General features: G+C 37.1%; 1 protein-coding gene across 4 annotated transcripts in view; it reads left to right on the top strand.

The window, feature by feature from the left end:
* The window catches only part of rnf123 (ring finger protein 123), a 245,981-nt gene that overhangs the window by 52,052 nt on the left and 173,244 nt on the right, over nucleotides 1–20,685 (top strand). For all 4 annotated transcript variants that reach the window (XM_009296497.5, XM_009296496.5, XM_073937581.1 and 1 more), the window contains exons 25-29: nucleotides 8,156–8,239; nucleotides 13,220–13,327; nucleotides 15,424–15,601; nucleotides 15,680–15,754; nucleotides 19,935–20,022. In XM_009296497.5, the coding sequence (XP_009294772.1) occupies nucleotides 8,156–8,239; nucleotides 13,220–13,327; nucleotides 15,424–15,601; nucleotides 15,680–15,754; nucleotides 19,935–20,022 (533 nt within the window). The remainder of the gene's footprint in view (nucleotides 1–8,155; nucleotides 8,240–13,219; nucleotides 13,328–15,423; nucleotides 15,602–15,679; nucleotides 15,755–19,934; nucleotides 20,023–20,685) is intronic.

The following is a 20,685-nucleotide window of genomic DNA, read 5'->3' as shown; positions in this document are numbered from 1 at the left end:
GGATTTCAATCTCGGAGAGTGATTGCTTGCTGTAGTAAAAGAGATTTGCAGCCTTTTTTTCCTTCGCTGCTGAATTTTTTGTGCATATCTTGGACTTTTCTTTATGTTGGAGAATTATTTGAGCAGAGAACAAGTGAAAGTTTGCTTATCTTGTTCTGAAGAGTTTTACTCAGTCAGTTTTTAACTTAAATTCTTTTTAGTTAACACACGCACAAACATGCAAAAAACAAACCAAAAAAAAAAAAAAATGATAAAAAACTAGTTGTCAGTTGAAAATGTTTGAGTTTATGATCCCTAACACACATCTGGCGCCATAGGCCATTACTATTTTCAGACCAGCGCAACAGTAATTTTCACGTTTTGCACCACGTTGTTTAAATGGCAAATCCAACAAAATAAAGTAAAAGTAAAGTAAAGAGAAAGTAATTAGGCTGAATGGAGGAGGCTCGTTCTTTATCCTCACGCTGCAGATGCTTTGTTTTAGCTGTTTTCTCGCTGTTTTACACTTACACAGTCCACTATGTAAATAGCAAATGCGCCAAGACGTTTTGCACCACGTTGTTTAAATGGCAAATCCATTTGCCCCACTGTGTGGACTCATAAGTGTGCTGGTCTATAAAAGGAGGTGTGTTAAGGTGCATTGTTGATGTGTTGCTATATTGAGGAACTGAAATAGACTGCGTCATTGACCAACTGAAAGCTGCTCTAAAGTCCAGCACAGAGCGCGTTAGTTATGCTTCACGAAGGTTCAAATGTGTACACACTGCTTAATACACACAGGATGTGCAACAACACACAATTATCTTTCCAGATAAAAACAATTAAAGGATTAAAATGATACAAAAATTATTATTTTTCTACGTTAATATAAAATTCACATGCCTTCTTTACTTTAAGGTTCATTATTATTGTTCATTTATTCGTTTGCTGGAAATTAGAGCTGAATTTAGAAATAGTTTTGAAACAAAGCTTTGTGCTTAACAAACTAAATTAAAGATGTCTGCTAATGGATGTCTTCAGTGCAGTGAGTTTTCACTGTTTCTTTACTCCACCAAAGTAAAGGAGTAAAGAGCAAAAGTAAAGTAAGGAGAAAGTAAAGAGGCTGAATGGAGGTGGCTCATTCTTTATTCTCGTGCTGCAGATGCTCTGTTTAACTGTTTTCCTACTGTTTTTACACTTACAAAGTCCACTTTGTAAATAGCAAATTCGCCAAGGTGTGGCGCAACCAACTGTTAAAGGGAATGTGAGATGAGACTCTGATTGGTTTAATGCTCATTATGCTCAAAACACACCCAGAACTCATTAAAACAATAAGCACATCCCTGTTAGACCATGTGTCAGAGCACAGAACGTATTTTTCCATCCTTAACATAGCAAAAGTGGATTCGAACACGCCCTTAGTGCTTTTGCTTTTGTGCCTTGTGCCTTTAGACTTTGCGTTTAGATTCCTACAATAGAGTCAGATAGTGATATCTCACAATGGTGATAATTTTAAGAAAGTTAAATAGCAAATAAACAAAACCAAACCAAAGTTAAAAAATAAACATAACCAAAGCATAAAGCAACAAAAGAAAACAAGCACGAAATAATAAAACAAAACGAACATGTAAAATAACAGCAAAGAGTAAAATAATAGAAAAGGCAAAGGCAAAGTTACAAAACAAAACTAAAGCAGAAAGTAACAAAAAATTTGGTAAAAAATAAATGAAACAAAACAAAATGTGTAAAGGCTGGTTTACACTTCTGCGTCGAGTGATTGGCATGACCCATGGCGCTTGCCTTTCGTGTTGCTCGTACATTTATACTTTTGTGTGCTGTTTGTATTGCTCTGCAAAAATACTTCTGAAACACTAGCTGGCAGTAGGTTTTTATGCTCCTCTGTCGACTTGAGTTTCTTTGCATGTGTTGTTTTACTTTTTCCTAAACAAACTCGTAGCTAAAACTTGTTTATTCAGAGGCGGGAACCGACAGGTGTGCAACAACGTTAGTTATAAGGTAAGCACAAAACAACAGTTTTACAAAACAACATCTAGAGCTCTTTCACGGGACTCGATAGTTGTAAACACTTGCTCCAACAGGTTTGTGCGGTCACACCAGTCACAGTTACCAAACTGACCAATCACAGAGCTTACACTATGCGTCGTTGCGATGTGTGCTGGACGCAAAAGTATAAATCAGCCTTAAAATAAGACAACAAACCAAAATAAACCAACAGAAAAAATTAAGTTTAAAAAAATTAAGCAAAAACAAATTAACTACACAAAATCGATGTGTAAATAAAACAAAACCAAAGCGTAATGCACCAAAACAAAAAACACAAAATAATAACGTGTCAAGTATCAAAACAAAAAAAATAACAACAAAAAAATCAAGCCGTAAATAACAAAACAAAACTAAAAAGTAAAATAACAAAACGAAACCAACGTGTAAAATAATAAAACAAATCAAAGCTTAACATAACAAAATCAAAGTATAAAATAACAAAACAAAACCAAAGCTTAAAATAAAATAAAATCAAAAAATTAAATTAAAATCACACCAAAACCAAAGAATAAAATAAAATCAATCCGTAAAATAACGCAACAAAACCCATTTACATTCCCTGTTGAAAGCAAGTCTCCAATCAGATTCGGATGGCAGAAAAAAAGATTTCTCATAAATAATGTCTTAAATCTGGTCTGTTTTTCATCCAGAAGGCCATATAGCTTCAGAAGGTTTGGGGTGTGAGTCACACAGGCTACTTTTACGGTGCTTTTCAGATCTTTTTGGCGCTTGACAGCTCTTTTATTGTGTGGAATATTTCTCCATCCAGAGCGCTGTAAACGATGACACAATTTTTCTTTTTTCCGGGTGAACTTTAAAACCTGAAAATGCCATCGAGTCCTCTTCTTTTATTCATAAAGTTTTAATTAACTCTGAATGCGATGGTGAAGAGCCAATCAAATGCATTATTGAAACGGCTCTGAATTGATTGTCATGCGAGAGCTTTGGGTAATTTATGAAACGAGCTGTCATTCATCAGAAGAATGTTTTGTGTAACTATGGAAACGGTGCATCATCTGGCCGCTGTTAACCGTAGCACAACATCCAGCTTTATGAAAATAAAGAGAGACGTGTGACTGGCATTGAAAAAGCAAAGCATTCAAGCTTACACTCAATAGATCTGGAGATGAAGGTATGAAAAGCTGGTGTGGAGGTGAAAATATTGTGTTTTTCTTTTGTCTTTGTTTTTTAATCCAGTTTGTATTTTAGTGTATCCAGCAACAGTATGGAAGATGAAACCTGTAAAACAATAAATAAATTGAAGCTGCAAGCAGCACTGAAAGGGACCTTGCACCTGGGCTCACCGCTAGCCTTAGGATGACAAAGAACAGCGGACAATAATAATTTAAGCTCATGAATGTAAAACACACCTGACAAAATCACAGATTTATGCCAAATTTTGTTCTGTCAGCAGGTGGCGCTATAAGTGTGACTCAATATTGTCATGCAAACGTCTTAAGGAGAGGAATCTCAGCAAACCTGTGAATTTTCAGGCAGATTGGAGATTGTGTGGCTGAGTTATAAGTACTTCCTCCTCCATCGCAATACACTTAACTTTGTCAGTCCGCCACAGACACACCCTTCGATGAAAACTCTTTTTCCTGTTGCCAGCAGGTGGTGCTGTAACCATAACTGGATATTGGCATGTAAACGTGTTCAGGTCAGGCTCTAAGTAAGTGGTTTAAATGTGCCTCTGAACTCGAATACCCCGTTCTAGAATGCATTTAGGAAATTTTTATTAATGTAAGTCAGGATTCTCGACCTGAGTAAATAACAATGTGCCCAAAAAAAAAAATAAATAAAATAAACAAAACTTCAACACACTGAACCACTACAGCCTCCATTGTAGTATTGCTAGTTACAACAGTACAGTTAACTGTTAACCATTAACAGGCTGATAAATGAGAAAACTATTTAAAACTTTAAAGCTTTAAATCTTTAGATAAATTTAGACTCTCAAGAGCCTAGCTGTGCATAGGCATAAAACGCATAAAAATGGCATAAAAACTGTGTAAAAGTGATGACTTGTACACAAAATATGGCTTGATGGAATCTAGTGAGAGCAGACCACAATGAACACTGCGCTTGAAGATTTGATCAATAGATTAAAGCATTGAAACCTTGTCAACTCAACTGAAATCTCACAAAAATTAATCCAGAACATGAATAATACAATTTGAAATGTTTTAAGTAAAGTTGATAATTTGAGGGGTTTTTTTTTGCATTGTTTTTATTTTTCTGGCGGGCCCTTAAAGAATTTGCCCTACACAAAGGGGTCCTCGGCTAAAAAAGTTTGAAAACCCCTTTTTAGATGACAATACCCAATTATGGTGTTGATCTGATAAAATCCTTAGGAGGAGTTCATTAAAATACAGCGTAGGGATGGGCGATGTGGCAAAAAAAAAAAGGAAAAAAAAGTTTCATAAAGTTTGACCAATTCACGATTTAGATTTTTATTTTTTTTGTAATTGTTTAACTAGTCAACTTAAAACATTACAACCACATGCCTGAAGTAAAAAACCATCTGGTTAAGAAATATTGTATTTTTAATGGGCTTGCCATACGTAAATTAGTCAACAAGGTGTAAATAAATGTAAAACAAATTACAGTTTTTCTTGATTTTGTTGATGCAGCCGTCACCTGAAACTCCACATTTTCAAAAAAAACAGTTAACACACAGGCCTAAACAGCGGCACTCATGGTCAAAATGACACATTTTGCTTGCAAAGCGCACATACCGTGTCAAAACATTTAAAATATGCAACAAAATCTAGTTTTACACAACTTGCAAACAAGTACATGAGCTCTTTTAATTAATCATTACACAATGGACAACAAAATACAGAACTCAGGGTGAATCAGTGCACCATTGCTTGCCATTGTAGCCTATTGCCAATGCCATTTGTTGCTTTCTATTTGGGCTGTCAGATTTGCCTTTTTGCAAAGAATTGGATCAAGAATAAGAAATGCTTTGATTGAATTTATATTTAATTGAAAGTGTGGCTGAAAGCTGAAATACTGTATGTGTGTATATATATATATATATATATATATATATATATATATATATATATATATATATATATATATATAAACAGACAAAAAATTGTAATAAAATACCGTAAATATTACAGAAAACACATGTAAACCAATATACAGTCAAATTTATAGGGGGTGTAGGACATAGCCACTATTGACCTCCTCCATACCATGCTGGCACAGAACAACACACACCTTCCACCGTTTTTAATGTTTGCAGACTGATTGCTAATTGAAGATTTGTGTGAAGGAGTGTCAAACCGGTGCTTAAGTGATTTCATTCTGATGTTGGTAGTTCTAATGTCTAGGTGTAGATGATTTCTGTTTGGTTATCATAGCTAAAACAATGAAGTTTGGACTGCTTGAATGACATCCGTGTTAACTGTTTTGAAAAATGGTGGGAGAAAATGTGTCAACCCAATGAGAAGGAGTTTACACATTTGCAAGACCTGTCTTCTGCTCTGCTTGGATAGTGATAATGAAAATAAAGTGGTTCCTAGTTTTTTTAACCAGGTCAAAGCAAACAGGAAAAACTGTAAACAGTTAAATATCGTTGCAGAAGATTTGAATGAAATATTAAATTAAATATTGTACTCTTTGAATTAAACATTAAATACTTCTGTTCTGAATAAATTGTAAGAAAATAACCAGCCGGAACTCAAACCAGCAACCTTCTTGCTGTGAGGCGACTGAGCCACCCTTTCGCTGTTGGGACTCATACCCATTTTACTATTCTGTCAAGCCAATATTTTTCCTTCCTTAATTGCTTGCGAGTGATCATTGTAAACTCTGCTAATTAGTCATTTAGGGAATCCCTTTCATCCGAAGGGATGTGCAGAGTCAGGGGTAACCCAAGGTTAAGCACCAATGTCAGCGCTTGTGGGATTTGAACTTACAGCCTTTTTGGTTCGCAACCAAAATCTTTAACCACGCCAGCAGGAAATGAAGAAAAAAAAAGGGTTTGCTCTTCATTTTATAGGTCTCAAGGTTTTCCCCACTGCTGACACGACATAACATTCATTTAAATCTGTCAGACACTTTTTTTATATACTTTAGAGCAGGATAATTCGTGAAAACTGCTGCACAAATCAAATTTCCTTACAAATGAAAGGGAAGAGTCTGTTATCGATGTGATCCTTATGACTTCGGAAGCAAATTGAAAGTGGCTCGTGATTTTTCTGGAACTCTGCTGGATCCTGATGAGATTTACGCCTCAGCTTGTCAAGAAAAACTGTCTGGTTTGACTTACACAGACGTCATAAAAGCGTTGTTAATTGGCTTGGCACAGTGCCGTCAGAAGGCCTGTCTGCAATATTGATATGCTGGAGAATCCAGTAGCAGCGTGAAACATCTCCACCACACCTCACTTTTTTATTTCCACTGATTTCCAGAGAACTGCCTGACCATAATATCAATATGTAATCTCAGCCTCATATTTTGGGAACAGCCTAAAGCACCCTTTCATAATGGAAATGGGCTGCATAATGTTCGAATTATAAAAGCCTGCCATTGAAATATGCTCTAGTGAAGTTTGGAACTCAAAGGTCCCTATCATACACCCCGGTGCAATGTGGCGCAAGGCGCGACGCAATTGTTGTTTGCTAGTTTCAGCTTGGCGTGAGAGTCGTTTTGACGTTTTGCGCCACGCTGTTTAAATAGCAAATGCATTTGCTCTCATATGTGCGCCCGTAGGCGTTCTGGTCTAAAAATGAAAATATCTTGAAAATAAGAATTCTAAAGGAGCTGTTGACGTGCAATTTGATAAAAACAATGGAATGACAGAAAGAGAAATTGTTGAACTACTGAAATGTATTTAATACTTTATATGAAAGGCTTTTTTTAATGATGAGAGCTTTAAAGACGCCTCTCATATGGAGAATGAAGCCTCATGCATTGCTCGGGTGTCAAAATCTTGATGGTTCTGTGGGTCTCGTCTATCAAATCTGAGCTTTATTCTGTATTCTCTATTGGATTCAGTTCAGGTGATTGACTGGGCCATTCTACAACTTGATTTTCTTTCTCTGAAAGCATTTGAGAGTCTCCTTGTCTGTGTTTTGGATCACTGTCTTGCTGAAATGTCCAAACTGGGTTCATCTTTATCCTCCTGCTATTGTAGATGTTGGACTGAAGCAGCTGATATTCATTTACACTGAGGAAGGGCGGAGGGTTGCTGAAGAACTGCTGAGAGATTTCAGCTGCTGTCTGGGCTTTCACTGCATTTCTACACCTTTGTTTCTTCATGTGTTCAACACTTCTTCCCTGCATCTTTTTATTCTGCATAATTAATTTGTAAAATAATTAGATTTGTTCACTTTGCATATATGGATTTCTTTGGTTGATATAAACATCCGGGGAAATTTCAAGTCAACAGCACCTTTAGAAATATGTTTTCTGAGAAATATGGCTCTTGACTTATTTATTATATTCAATTTTGGTTAAATGTTTAAACTGAAACTCTACAAATAAATATATTGATAGAGGTGATTGATAATAGTGTGTGTGTGTGTGTGTGTGTGTGTGTGTATCATTCAATCATTACCTTATCCTCTACCTAACTTATCATATTGAGTTTTTTATTCCCTTCTATTTACCACAAAGATATTTTGAGGACTATTGAAAACCAGTAACCCAGGACTTACATAGAATCTTTTTTTTCTCACAATGGATATCAGTGGCTACCAGTTTCTGACATAATTCAAAGTATCTCCTTTTGTGTTCAGCACAAAAGAGAAACTCATAAAGGTTTTGAACCACCTGAGGGTATTTTTTTTGTCTGAACTATCTCTGTAATACATCGAACATTTTGACAGACATCCACTTTAATGTGTCTTGTAAAGAGGCTCTATCAGGAGGATCTGTGCTGTGGTCGGTGTCACCCACTGAAACCCTGTCTCCTCTAACAGGACAAGGTCACTGTGGTGATAATTTTCCCTTTTCTCCTACTTCTAAAATTGCTGGTTATTTTGAACTCCGGCTAGCGATTATGTTGCCGCAGGAGAACAAGGGCAATTTTCTGTAGCTATAAGCTCACGGTGAGTTTATTTTTTCTTTCTGTGTGTGTTTTTCTCTGCAGATGGTGGTGGTTTCTGATGATGTTCATGAATACGCCGTCGCCCTGAAAGACACGGAGGAGAAGATCGCAAGATGCCCGAGCAGAGTAGGACCCCTGTTTACAATTGACATCGAAATGATTATGCCTCTTGTGCATTTATATTTCCAAAATGATGTTTAACAGAGGAGGGAATTTTTCAAAGTATTTCCTATAATATTTTTTCTTCTTTTTTTGTTTTATTTCAGCTAGAATAAAAGTGTTTTTTTAATTGTTTTAAAACTTTAATTTTAAGGTCAATATTATTATCAGTATATCTATTTTTTCCAAAGTCTACAGAACAAACCATCATTATACAATGATTTGCCTAAATACCTTAACTCGCCAAATATAGTAGTAATTGTCACGGTTTGGTGAGGGGAAAAGGAGTGAGGACTCCGAGAGGAGAACAAAATGGGTTTTTATTTATAGTAAAAAATAAAATAAACAGCTAAATAAACTACCCCGAGGGGGAAAACATTAATGAAATAAATAAATAAACAAACATACAAACAAACTTGATTGGGCAGGCTGGTAGGGATTAGGGCTGGAACACATGACAGGACATGGAGTGAAACAATGACAAACTGGCACAGGACAGCAGACATGAGGAGAACATAAGCAGAAGTAAATTAACACAAGCAGGTGAACCAAATAAACTAATTATGGGTTACCAAGGAGGGTGGGACTAGACAATAGACGGCAGAGCACATGACACAACGAGACAACACAAGCCATGTGCTCACATAAAATGAGACTAGAACACGCAGCCAATGAGAGAACTCATTAACCACATGTTCGTATGACAAGACAAGCACAACACTGAAGCACACAACAAAAGCACGCGGCCACAATGTAAAAACAGGGTTACATGCTTAGACAACAGATGCAAGACACGAGCACACGATAGATGAAAACACCTTACTGTGCGCTCACACTGTGCGCATGTTTCATCTCAGCGCCAACCAAAACCGAATCCAACTAGACGGAGATGCTGAGAATGAAACAGCGCGATGCAGACAGAAGAAAACAAACACAAGCACAAGAGTGTCTGTTGTCTAAGCATCATGCGGGAGCGCGCACGGTCTGTGCGCACTCACGACGGCGCGCACCCAGAGACACACACAATGACAAAACAAGTGCTCAACCCAAGAAAACTAGAGCCGAGCACAACAGGAAAGGAGAAGACAGAGCTAGTGTCCGGACTCTGCCACCAAAACAAAAATTTACAAGACCAGAGTGCCGGAACCCTGACAGTAATGCCTTTAAATGTCACTTAGCTGAATACTAGTGTCTTGAAAAATATCCAGTAAAGTATTATGTTCCGTCATCATGATTATATGATTTACATGAGCAATATCCCACTCGTAGCAATAAGATATGGCTGTATATTGTTACTGGTAGGAGGCGTTCGTTGGCTTGAGGCCGCAGGCCAAGTGCCTTTGTGTCCCACCAGTGCTGATATACAGCCATATCGCACTGCTAAGAGTTTGATATTGCGTTTATACAACAGTTTGACACCATAATTGTGTATGTAAAAAATAGAATCAAACACTGAGAGTCTCAAAAACCCTTTTGTATGAGGAACTACTTTCTTCCACCATTCATTCACATTTGCAGCTGACATCAGAACAGCAGAAACCATTGCTACTACACAAACGTCACTTTAGAGCTAGTGTTTAAATATTTCTCTGGTGCAGAGGTGGGCAAATTACGGCCCGCGGTAGGTCTAATATGCCTACAACCTAAGAGGCCGATCACACCGAACGCGCATTTACGTTCCAAAAACGTGAGGTGCATTTTTGTTAAAAAAAAAGAAAAAAAGGAGGGCGGTGCGCTTTTTTAATGTCATTACTCAACGACTAAATCAGCTAGGTATTTTGTGAGAGTGTTGCTGTTGATATTAACTTTATTTTCAGGCTCATTGTTCACATTAACACACTCATAATAACATGACTCAAATTAACAAAGACTACGATTCTTCTTCCGTTTTATCTAATAGTTTTATGATTGATAAGAGCACATTAATACAAGCTCAAATGAGATAGTTGTACATTTGACTCAAATTATATAATAATTACTGGTTAAATGTGTTAATTTTTGTCATGGAATATATTTTTCATGCATACATTCACTTTAAAGTTCTTTTATCAAAGATTTGTGGTTTGATCAAGGTTTACGACGATTGATCTGTATATTTTAAAGGCAGTTCAAATTAGATTATTGTAAATTTGACTGAATAGTAAACTTTAAGAATTATTTTTAATGTGTTAATTTGGGATTTTTTCTATGAGACAATATCTTTTCTATTCTCCGCTGTAAATAATTAATAAAAATAATTATTATTATATTTGATAAGTGATTATTTTATTGTTTTATAATGATAAGTAAATATAAATAGCAGTGCAAATTCATTTGACTCTATAGTAACTATTAAAAAAAAATCTGTTTTGTTTTAATGTGACATGTTTCTGTCCGATATTACATATTCCATGCATACTGCCACTATAAATAAAAGTTTTTTTTTTTAAGGATTTGACATGTGGCCGTTCACTTGGTTTGCAACACTTGATGTGGCCCTCGGGACTAAAAAGTTTGCCCACCACACTCTAGCGTAACGTCTAAAGTGATGACAAAACAGCTGATTGTGCTCACATTTTAAGATTATAGGGCTGAACAGCATGAAATGCCATCAGTCTACAGAGATTTCCCACTATTTCTCTGTTGCAATAGGGAGATCACAATAATTAACCACAAAAAAGCCAAAGCAAAGCAAACACTAGCAGATTACTATAGTAGAAATACAGCACTACAACAAACAAAAGAGAGAGATCATCGTAGAATGTCACCAGATTTATAATGATTTGATCAGCTGTAGTTTGACATTTACGCTGAATTATTTTCCCTAAGGACTTATTATGCGGTCTCTGTCACCATCTTGTGGTTGAACGTCAACCATCTTTGCTCTGCTCAGCATTACAGGCTAATGGCCACCAAAATTATAAATATTTTAAAATCGGCACTATCCGTAGAAGTAAACTGCATAGTTGCAATCTAACCAGCTACATTCTCGATTAAAAAAGCCTCAAAAGTACATTATGTTGTCCAACAGCTGCAATATTTGTCAATATTTGTGCAATATTTGTAGTGAGTTTATTGATCTGCTTTTACTCTATGTGGCCGGAGTAATACACAAGAAGCTGTACGAGTGCTGTTATTGCAGATTATCGCACGGCTATCAGCCAATGAGATTTGAGAACCAAATAGATCTGTTATATAAATTATATTAAGGCGGGAATTCTCGACCGATGGGCGGCGAGATAACTTAAAATTAACTTCTATATTATACTATAATTATTTGATTTCAATATTAAATGTGTCATATAATAAAATGATCAAATTAATGATCAAATGATCAAAGCAGACTGTGGCTTAAATTTCCAAGTGCTTCATGTCAACTAGGACTACGGTCTCAGTTGTATTAGCCAAACAGTCTCGGAAATGTAAAGATGATGATTAGAGTTATAATAAGGAGCTTGCACTTGCGTCACGTCCGTGACTCGTACTGTATCAGTCGCACAAGTCCGTTGATTCACAAACTATGCGTGCTTTGTGTGAACACTTTAAAATATCTGCATAGTTATAATAAGGAGCTTGCGTTTGCGTCACGTCAGCTAGCTCTCTGCAACTCCCCTACTGAAGCTAAGCAGGGCTGCGCCCGGTCAGTACCTCGATGGGAGACCACATGGGAAAGCTAGGTTGCTGCCGGAAGTGGTGTTAGTGAGGCCAGCAGGGGGCGCCCAACCTGTGGTCTGTGTGGGTCCTAATGCCCCAGTATAGTGATGGGGACGCTATGCTCAGTGAGTGCGGTCTTTCAGATGAGACGTCAAACCGAGGTCCTGACTTTTTGTGGTCGTTAAAAATCCCAGGATGTCCTTCGAACAAGAGTAGGGGTTTAACCCCAGCATCCTGGCCAAATCTGCCCACTGGCCTCTGTCCATCATGGCCTCCTAACCATCCCCATATTCCAATTGGCTTCGTCACTGTCTCCTCTCCACCAATCAGCTGGTGTGTGGTGTGCGGTCTGGCGCAAAATGGCTGCCGTCACGTTATCCAGGTGGGTGCAGCACACTGGTGGTGGATGAGGAGACCCCCCCTCCCCCCATTGTGTAAAGCACTCTGAGTGCCCAGAAAAGCGCTATATAAATGTAAGGAATTATTGTTATTTATTATTAGCTAACATTAACTTCCTGCGAGTGTTTAATAACTGACGCACGCCTATACATTAGGATCCAGCTAGACTGTTCCTGTCAGCAAACTCCAATAATGTCCAGCTACAAACCCAACCGCCATCAGATCAGTGTGTTTCAACAGATTGAGTGTGTTTTTAGGTTGTTTTACATTTATTTTTAATGGATATGATTAGTAGATCAATAGATGACCAGTAGTCAATCTGATTGAAAACAGCAGTTTTTTTGCCATCTCCTGTTGTCCTGTCAGGTTCATTTATTGAAGAAAAAGTCCCAAATACTATTATTAAAAAAAAAAATTAATAAAGAATTCAGGAGTTTTGGACCTTTATGTGCATTTTTTTAAATATTAAAATATATATTATTAAAATTTAACATTTTGTATGCATATATATATATATATATATATATATATATATATATATATATATATATATATATATATATATATATATATATATATATATATATATATATATATATATATATATTAGGTTTTTTTTTAAATAAAATGATGTAGAAAAAAATAATAGAATGCAAAGGAAATGTTTAGCTAATAAATAAAGCTTTAAAACAAGCATTTTCTCTAGAAAATCAGTTTGGCCCATCAAAAACATTTAGAGAGTGAGGTGGGCCTCGAATTGAAAAACCCCTGTGTTAAGGCATACATGTATTGAAACTCAAGGTTTCCTTTAAGAAGCTTTGCAGTATTTTTATTGTTGCTTTTTTATTCTATTATTTTTTGTTTAGTCTCTTTATTTGATCAATGTTTATGTGAGTGTGTTATTTCGTTTGGCAGAGGCCGGATATTCTCGAAGAGCTGCAAAAGAGCCAAAAGGTGTTTGCAGAAAAGCTGAACCACCTGAGTCGTAGGTTGGCCTGGATCAACGCCACCATCTACTCCAAGGTATCGCTGACACTCTGGCCAGAAAAACACTGGGAAACAGTGGAAGGCAGCTGTCATTTTTGTGTGTGTCCTGCATGATTTACTTTAATTTTACAAGGTAACACTCAGTGTGAGGTGCTGTAATGAGTTTTGACGATGTGCCCCATAAAAAGCCGACATTTAAGTTAAAGTTGGAATGGCTATTTCATTTTTATTTTATTTTATTTTATTAATTTTTTTATTAACTGTGTTTTTATTAAAGTTTTTATAAATATAGTATACAAATAACATTTACTTAGATTTTACAATCACCAAAAAAGGAAACAATTAGAAAGAAAATAATAATAGATATAAATTATAATAATAGATAAATAATAGTGACAGCTTGAACACAGTGTGAGGTGCTGTAATGAGTTTTGATGATGTCCCCCATAAAAAGCCGACATTTAAGTTAAAGTTAGAATGGCTATTTATTTTTTATTTAATTTAATTTAATTTAATTTAATTTAATTTAATTTTATTTTATTTTATTTTATTTTATTTTATTTTATTTTATTTTATTTTATTTTATTTTATTAACTGTGTTTTATATAATTTTTTATAAATATAGTATATAAATAACATTTATTTTAGAATTTAATTAGAAAAAAATAGATATAAATTATAATAATAGATAAATAATAGTGACAGCTTAAAGAAAATCAAATAAATCAAATAAATAAATAAAGAAATTATAAAAATAAAATAAAAAAGAAGGATGGGGGGGGGGATAAACAAATAAATAAATACATTCCAATATAAAGGCAAAAACTACGACAAAGACAAAGCCCCTGACAGCCTTGAAAGAATGGCTATTTACAAAAATGTAAGAAAAACAGTTTCAGAGATTTTTGTTGTCCATGCCAGTGTTTCCCAACCCTGTTCCTGAAGGCACACCAACAGTTTATTTTGGATGTCACCCTTATCTGACCCATTAACTTCAGGTTAGGGTTAAGCTGAACCATTATCTTCATTTATTAGCTGAACCATTATCTTCAGGTTTTGGAGTCTCTTCTAATGTTCTGATGAGTTGATTCAGGTGTGTTTGGTTAAGGGAGAGGATGAAAATGTGGACTGTTGGTGTGCCATCAGGAACAGGGTTGGGAAACACTGCCCTATGCATTTATCTGCACAAATATTAAACAATAATGCAAAATAAATGAAAAAGATGCTTTTTATTCAGCTGCAAATTTGCATAAATCTAGTATAATAATGTGTCAGTTTTAATTGGCTCCTTTTATTTATTTATTTACTTATTTAGTTGCACATTTTGCAAAAACGTAAAAAGTTTTCTATTTGTTTATCTCAAATAATAATCCTATTTACATGGGTCATGTGATTTATCTATCTCACCGTGACAATATTAATAATGCAGTGTTTACAAAAATATAGAACAATAATGCATGTGTTCTAAAATAAGCATATTATTTACAAGAATGTCCAGTATTTAGCTGCTGAAAATGCAGATTAAGCGAAAATATTGATTTGTTTCTTAGTTTTTAACGTACAAAAATACATAAATATGAAAAAATAAAAACAATAATCTATTTTACAAGGGATTTTTATTTAGGTATTTATTTATTAAGCTGCAAAAATTAGGGAGATATTCATTCATTCATTTTCCTTTGGCTTAGTCCCTAATCTATTAGGGGTCACCACAGTGGAATGAACCACCAGCTACTCTGGCATATGTTTTTCATAGCGTCTGCCCAATTGCAAATATATAAAACAGTTCATTAGTTTTAAAAGTGTAATTGTGTGTGTGTACGTGTTTTGTGACATAAGGACACAAATCTGTATAATGACATGGGTGTGACACAGGTATTACAAAAAGGAGGTGAATAGGAGGACATTGGTGACGTCCTCATATCTCAAAATGCTTATAAATCACAGAGAATGAGTTTAATCAGAGAGTAAAGCTGCACACAGTCTCCTGTGATAGTTGGGTTTAGGGGTGGGGTGGGGTGAGGGCAATGTAATATACGGTTTGGACAGTATAAAATGAATGGAAACCTATGTAATGTCCCCACTTTCACAAAAACAAACGTGTGTGTGTGTGTGTGTGTGTGTGTGTGTAGGAGAAGATGCTGGACGTGTACTGGCTCCTGCGAGTGTGTATTCAGACCATCGAGCATTCAGACGGCACCGGCTCTCTGTTCGCCTTCATGCCTGAGTTCTACCTCAACGTGGCCATGAACAGCTACAGCGCCCTCAAGAACTACTTCAGCCCCTCTAACTGCATGGAGGAACTGCCAGGTTCTCTCTCACTTACTGCCAGTGAGGGAAAAGAGTGTGTGTATGTGTGTGGCACTCATGTAGTGTTTCTGACTGCAGGTTATGAGGACACACTCATTCAGCTCGCAGCTATTCTCGCCAAACACTTCGCTGATCCTCGCATCGTCGGCACTGGTAAGAGAAACACACACTGATACATGGACTGTGCTACACACACACCGATACACACACGTTGTAGCAGTGCATTTTTCAAAGAATATCTATCTATCTATCTATCTATCTATCTATCTATCTATCTATCTATCTATCTATCTATCTATCTATCTATCTATCTATCTATCTATCTATCTATCTATCTATCTATCTATCTATCTATCTATCTATCTATCTATCTATCTATCTATCTATCTATCTATCTATCTATCTATCTAATCTGTCTGTCTGTCTGTCTGTCTGACCGTCCGTCCGTCCATCTATTTGTTTGTCCATAATTTTTCCAGTCTATTTTCTATCTATCCATCCGTCCATCCATCCATCCATCCATCCATCCATCCATCCATCCATCCATCCATCCATCCATCCATCCATCCATTAATCTATCCACATCTGTCCATCCATTCGTTTGTTAATCCATTTGCTTATTCATCAATCTGTCAATCCATCCGTTTGTCCATCCATCTATTTGTCCATCATCTGTCCTGTCTATTTTCTATCTATCCGTTCATTTGTTCATCCATCCATTCATTCATCCATTTGATTGTCCATCCATCCATCCATCCATCCATCCATTTGTCCATCATCTGGCCAGTCTATTTTCCATCCATCCATCCATCCATTTATTTATTTTTCCATCCATCCATCCATTGATCCATCCATCCATTTGTCCATCATCTGTCCAGTCAATTTTCCATCCATCAGTCCATTTGTTTATCCATCAATATGTCCATCCTTCCATTTATTTGTTTGGCCGTCCATCCATCCATCCATCCATCCATACATCCATCCATCCATCCATCCATGTTTGTCCATCCATTTATCTATCCATCCATCTGTTTGTCCATCATCTGTCCAGTCTATTTTCCATCCATCCGTTCATTTGTTCATCCATCCATGCATTTGTTTGTCCATCCATCCGTTTGTCCATCCATCCATCCATCCATCCATCCATCCATCCATCCATCCATCCATCCATCCATCCGTTTGTCCATCATCTGTTCATTTGTTCATCCATCCATCCATCCATCCATCCATCCATCCATCCATCCATTTGTTTGTCCATCTATTCATCTGTTTGCCCATCATCTGTCCAGTCAATATTCCAACCATCCGTCCATTTTTTTATCCATCAATATGTCCATCCATCCATCCATCCATCCATCCATCCATCCATCCATCCATCCATCCATCCATCCATCCATCCATCCATTCATCCATCCATCCATCCATTTCTTTGTCCATTCCTTCCATTTGTTTATCTATTCATCTGTTCATCCATCCATCCATCCATCCATCCATCCTTCCATCCATCCATCCATCCATCCATCCGTTTATCCATCCATCCATCCATCCATCCATCCATCCATCCATCCATCTGTCCATCATCTGTCCAGTCTATCATCCATTCATCCATCTGTTTGTCCATTTAACCATTCGTTTGTCCATCCATCCATATTTAATCAATAATCTGTCTATTCTATTTTCCAGCCATCCATCCATCCTTTAATCCTAGTTAGTTTTTCTATCTGTCCAACCATCCATACACTCATTCATCAAATAGTCTGTTCATGCTCAGTAATTCATCATTCAAAGTTTATTTTCCATCCATCTGACATTTTTTTCCATACATCATCTGCCTGTCTGTCCATCCGCCCATCCATCTATCTGAAAATCTGTTTTTCATCCACCCACCCATCATCCATTCATCCACCTACCTATCCATCCACCTGTCAGACTCTTTTTCTATTTGCATTTATCCATCCATCCATGCATACAACCATCTGACCATCTATTTTCCATCCGCATGTCTATTTTCTCTCCCGTCCATCTATTAATCAATCTATTCTAACAATCCATACATTTTTCCATCCATCAGTCCAATCCCATGCCATCCATTCTTCCATACACCCCCGCCTGTGTTAATATTCTTCCACCATTAACTGCAGGAAAAGACTCAGAACAGCGCAGGCCCAAAAATACGTAGAATAATCAATTCGTGGCTGCTTTAATGGGAGTTCTTTAACCTAATATAGCCGCTGGCTCGTACCGTTCATCACTTCGCTTCATTTCTCACGTAAAGGTATAATTAACAGCTTCCTCTCTCTCAGCTCTCAGGCAACATGAAGTCATTTGTGTGATGAGTTGTAGCCGCAGTATTTCCCTAATCCCGTTTTAGGTGAGGACGATGAAATGCTCTCGACGACTCAATCACGAGCGCTTTACGATATGCAGATGAACAGACGTTATTAGACACGACCCATTTGTTTACATTTTCATTTCATAAGCAGCCTTTTCATTATGTTTTGGCTTGGTTGACTTGGCTGATTTATTAATGTTTATTTATTTATTTTTTGCATATTTATCTTGTTTTCTGCCGGCTCTGTTTCCAAATACGTCGTTTTTAGTAACTGTATTTTAATATGAATTAGTTTAATGCTTCAGCGAGCTTTTTATATCAGAAAATCTGTCTATTTGTTGTTTTTTTTGGATCTTTTTGTGTTGATCAAGGACTTTTTTTTCCCTCAATAAAGAGAAATTCATTCAATTAAGTTAAATTTATCTTTATTTCTATAGCACTTTTACAATGTAGATTGAAGTTCAATTGAGTCCAGTTTAGTGTGGTTTAATTTTCACTGCTGAAAGTCCAAACACTGAAGAGCAAATCCATCAATATGCAGCTCCGCAAGTCCCAAATCAAGCAATTCAGCGGCGAATATGGAGGAACAAAATTCACCAATTGATCAAAGTGAAGGAAAAAAAAAAACCTTGAGAGAAACCAGGTCGAGGTCTGCATTCCCGAGGCTGTCCCGCGGGAGTGGTGGGACCCGACCAGATAAAATAATAAATTTCCGAATAAAGCGCGGGAGCGGTCGGTAACGGGTTTAATTTAGGACGGGAGCGGGCCGTCTAGCAATATCGCTCCCGACTCCCGAGCGAGCACCCGTATGTATGTGTGTAAATGAAATAGCGCGATGCTGTGTTTAGCTTGTTTGTTGCTGTGTGTGTGTGCGCACGCGCGAATGAGAGGTGTGTGTGCGCGCGCGAATGAGAGAGAGAGCTTTGCTTGTGTGTGTGCTTGGTGCTTGTGTGTGTGTGTGTTAGTGCGCGCGCGGGCGAATGAGAGAGAGAGAAAGAGCTTTGTCTGTGTGTGTGTGCTTGGTGCTTATGTGTGTGTGTTTATACAGACAGCTTGTTATAGACTGTCTGGACTCTGTATAGCTGGGTGGTTTTCGATTTTGTTTCCCCATCGCTCTTTAGCGGGATCAGGCGCGGTGGGTAGAAAACGGGGCGGGTCGGGCAGCGGGACAACAAATGCTGAATGTAAGCGGGAGCGGTCGGGTTCGGGCTAAAACCTGGTGGGTGCGGGTGGGAGCGGGATTTAAAATTTAGTCCGGCGCAGATCTCTAAAACCAGGTTCAGTTGGGCACGACCATTTCTTCTGGCTAAACTTCTTGTGCGGAGCTGCAGTCTAGGCGCTGGAGGCTGGAAAACGCTGGACGTCCATCGAGGTGAAGCTGCAGGTGTGAGTAGGGTACCGGCTGGTGATCCGACTGGCCCACTGGAAGTCTCACTGGAACCAGTCTCATGCTCTCCGCTGCTCCATGACTCATGCTCTCCGCTCCTCCATGACCGCCACAGCATCAGCTCAGGATACGGCCTGGTCCAGGATTATGGAGACCTTGACATCATTTCTTCACTGGTCTCGGATCGCATCAATGTCGCTGCGTAATCTCTCTTGGGCAAGGGTGTCAAATGTATGGCCTGCTGGTCAGATTTGGGGCCTCGTGTATCAGCGCTGCGTACGCACAAAAACTTTGCGTATGCCAGATTTCACGCTCACGTTTGGATTTACTAACGATGAAATGAACGTGAGAATGTGCGTTGGTCTGCTCAATAGCAGTTATATAAACAAACATGTAAAGCATATGAAAGTTTCTAACACAATTTCTGGTGCATTAAGACTGTAGGATTCATTGAATCTTCCCTTTTTGATGGCCATTTCCGTTTGCGACCCACTATTTCTTAAATAATTCATAGTGAACTGGGACATGCAGAGTGGAGACTTTATTGCTGAACAATTGATTGAATCATAAAAACTCCTCGAACATCCTCTCTTCCTCTTTATTTTCCATTACAGATATCAAAGATTCACTGATGCAGGCTTTGGCCAGTTACGTGTGTTACCCACAGTCCCTGCGGGCCGTCGAGAGGATCCCAGAAGAACAGTGAGTGCTTAAGCTGATGTTTTTATTTAGAATATACCAAGATGAAGCACTTCAAACTGATATAAGCAAATGTTTTGATCACATTCTGTTGTTTTCAGTGGTTCAGTTTTGCTTTTGTTTTACTCGGCTTTGTTTTTGTTTGTTTTGGATTGTTTTGTTTGGGAGGCTGTTTGTGTTTAGTGTTTTTGTTTTGGTTCTTCTTGCTTATCTTTTTATTTGTTTATGTTGGATTTCTTTGTACTCGTTTGTGTTCCTTTTGTTTTTGATTTATTTAATTTGTTTCATTTTGCTTTTATCTTTGTGTTGTTTTGCATTGTGTTTGATGCGTTTTCTATTGTTTTACATTTAGTTTAGTTTGTTTGTTTGCTTCAGGGGTTTTGTTTTTTGATGTGTATTTATGGTTTGATTTCGTTTGCTTTGCTTTATTTTTTAGCATTGTGTATTATGACTTTGTTTTGATGTCTTTAGTGTTTGATGTCTTTAGTATTTCTTTTGTTTAAAGTTTGCCATTGTTAGGTTTTTCCTTTAGTTCCCTTTTTTCTATGATTTAGTATTGCTTTTGTTTTGTGTTTGATTGCTTTACCCGGCTTTGTTTTTTGTTTGTTTTGGATCATAATATATATATATATATATATATATATATATATATATATATATATATAT

The sequence above is a fragment of the Danio rerio genome, chromosome 22 (genome assembly GCF_049306965.1).
Source record: "Danio rerio strain Tuebingen ecotype United States chromosome 22, GRCz12tu, whole genome shotgun sequence".
NCBI classification, from domain to species: Eukaryota; Metazoa; Chordata; class Actinopteri; order Cypriniformes; family Danionidae; genus Danio; species Danio rerio.
Note: the sequence above shows the minus strand (reverse complement) of the source record. Positions and strands in the feature narration are given on the sequence as shown.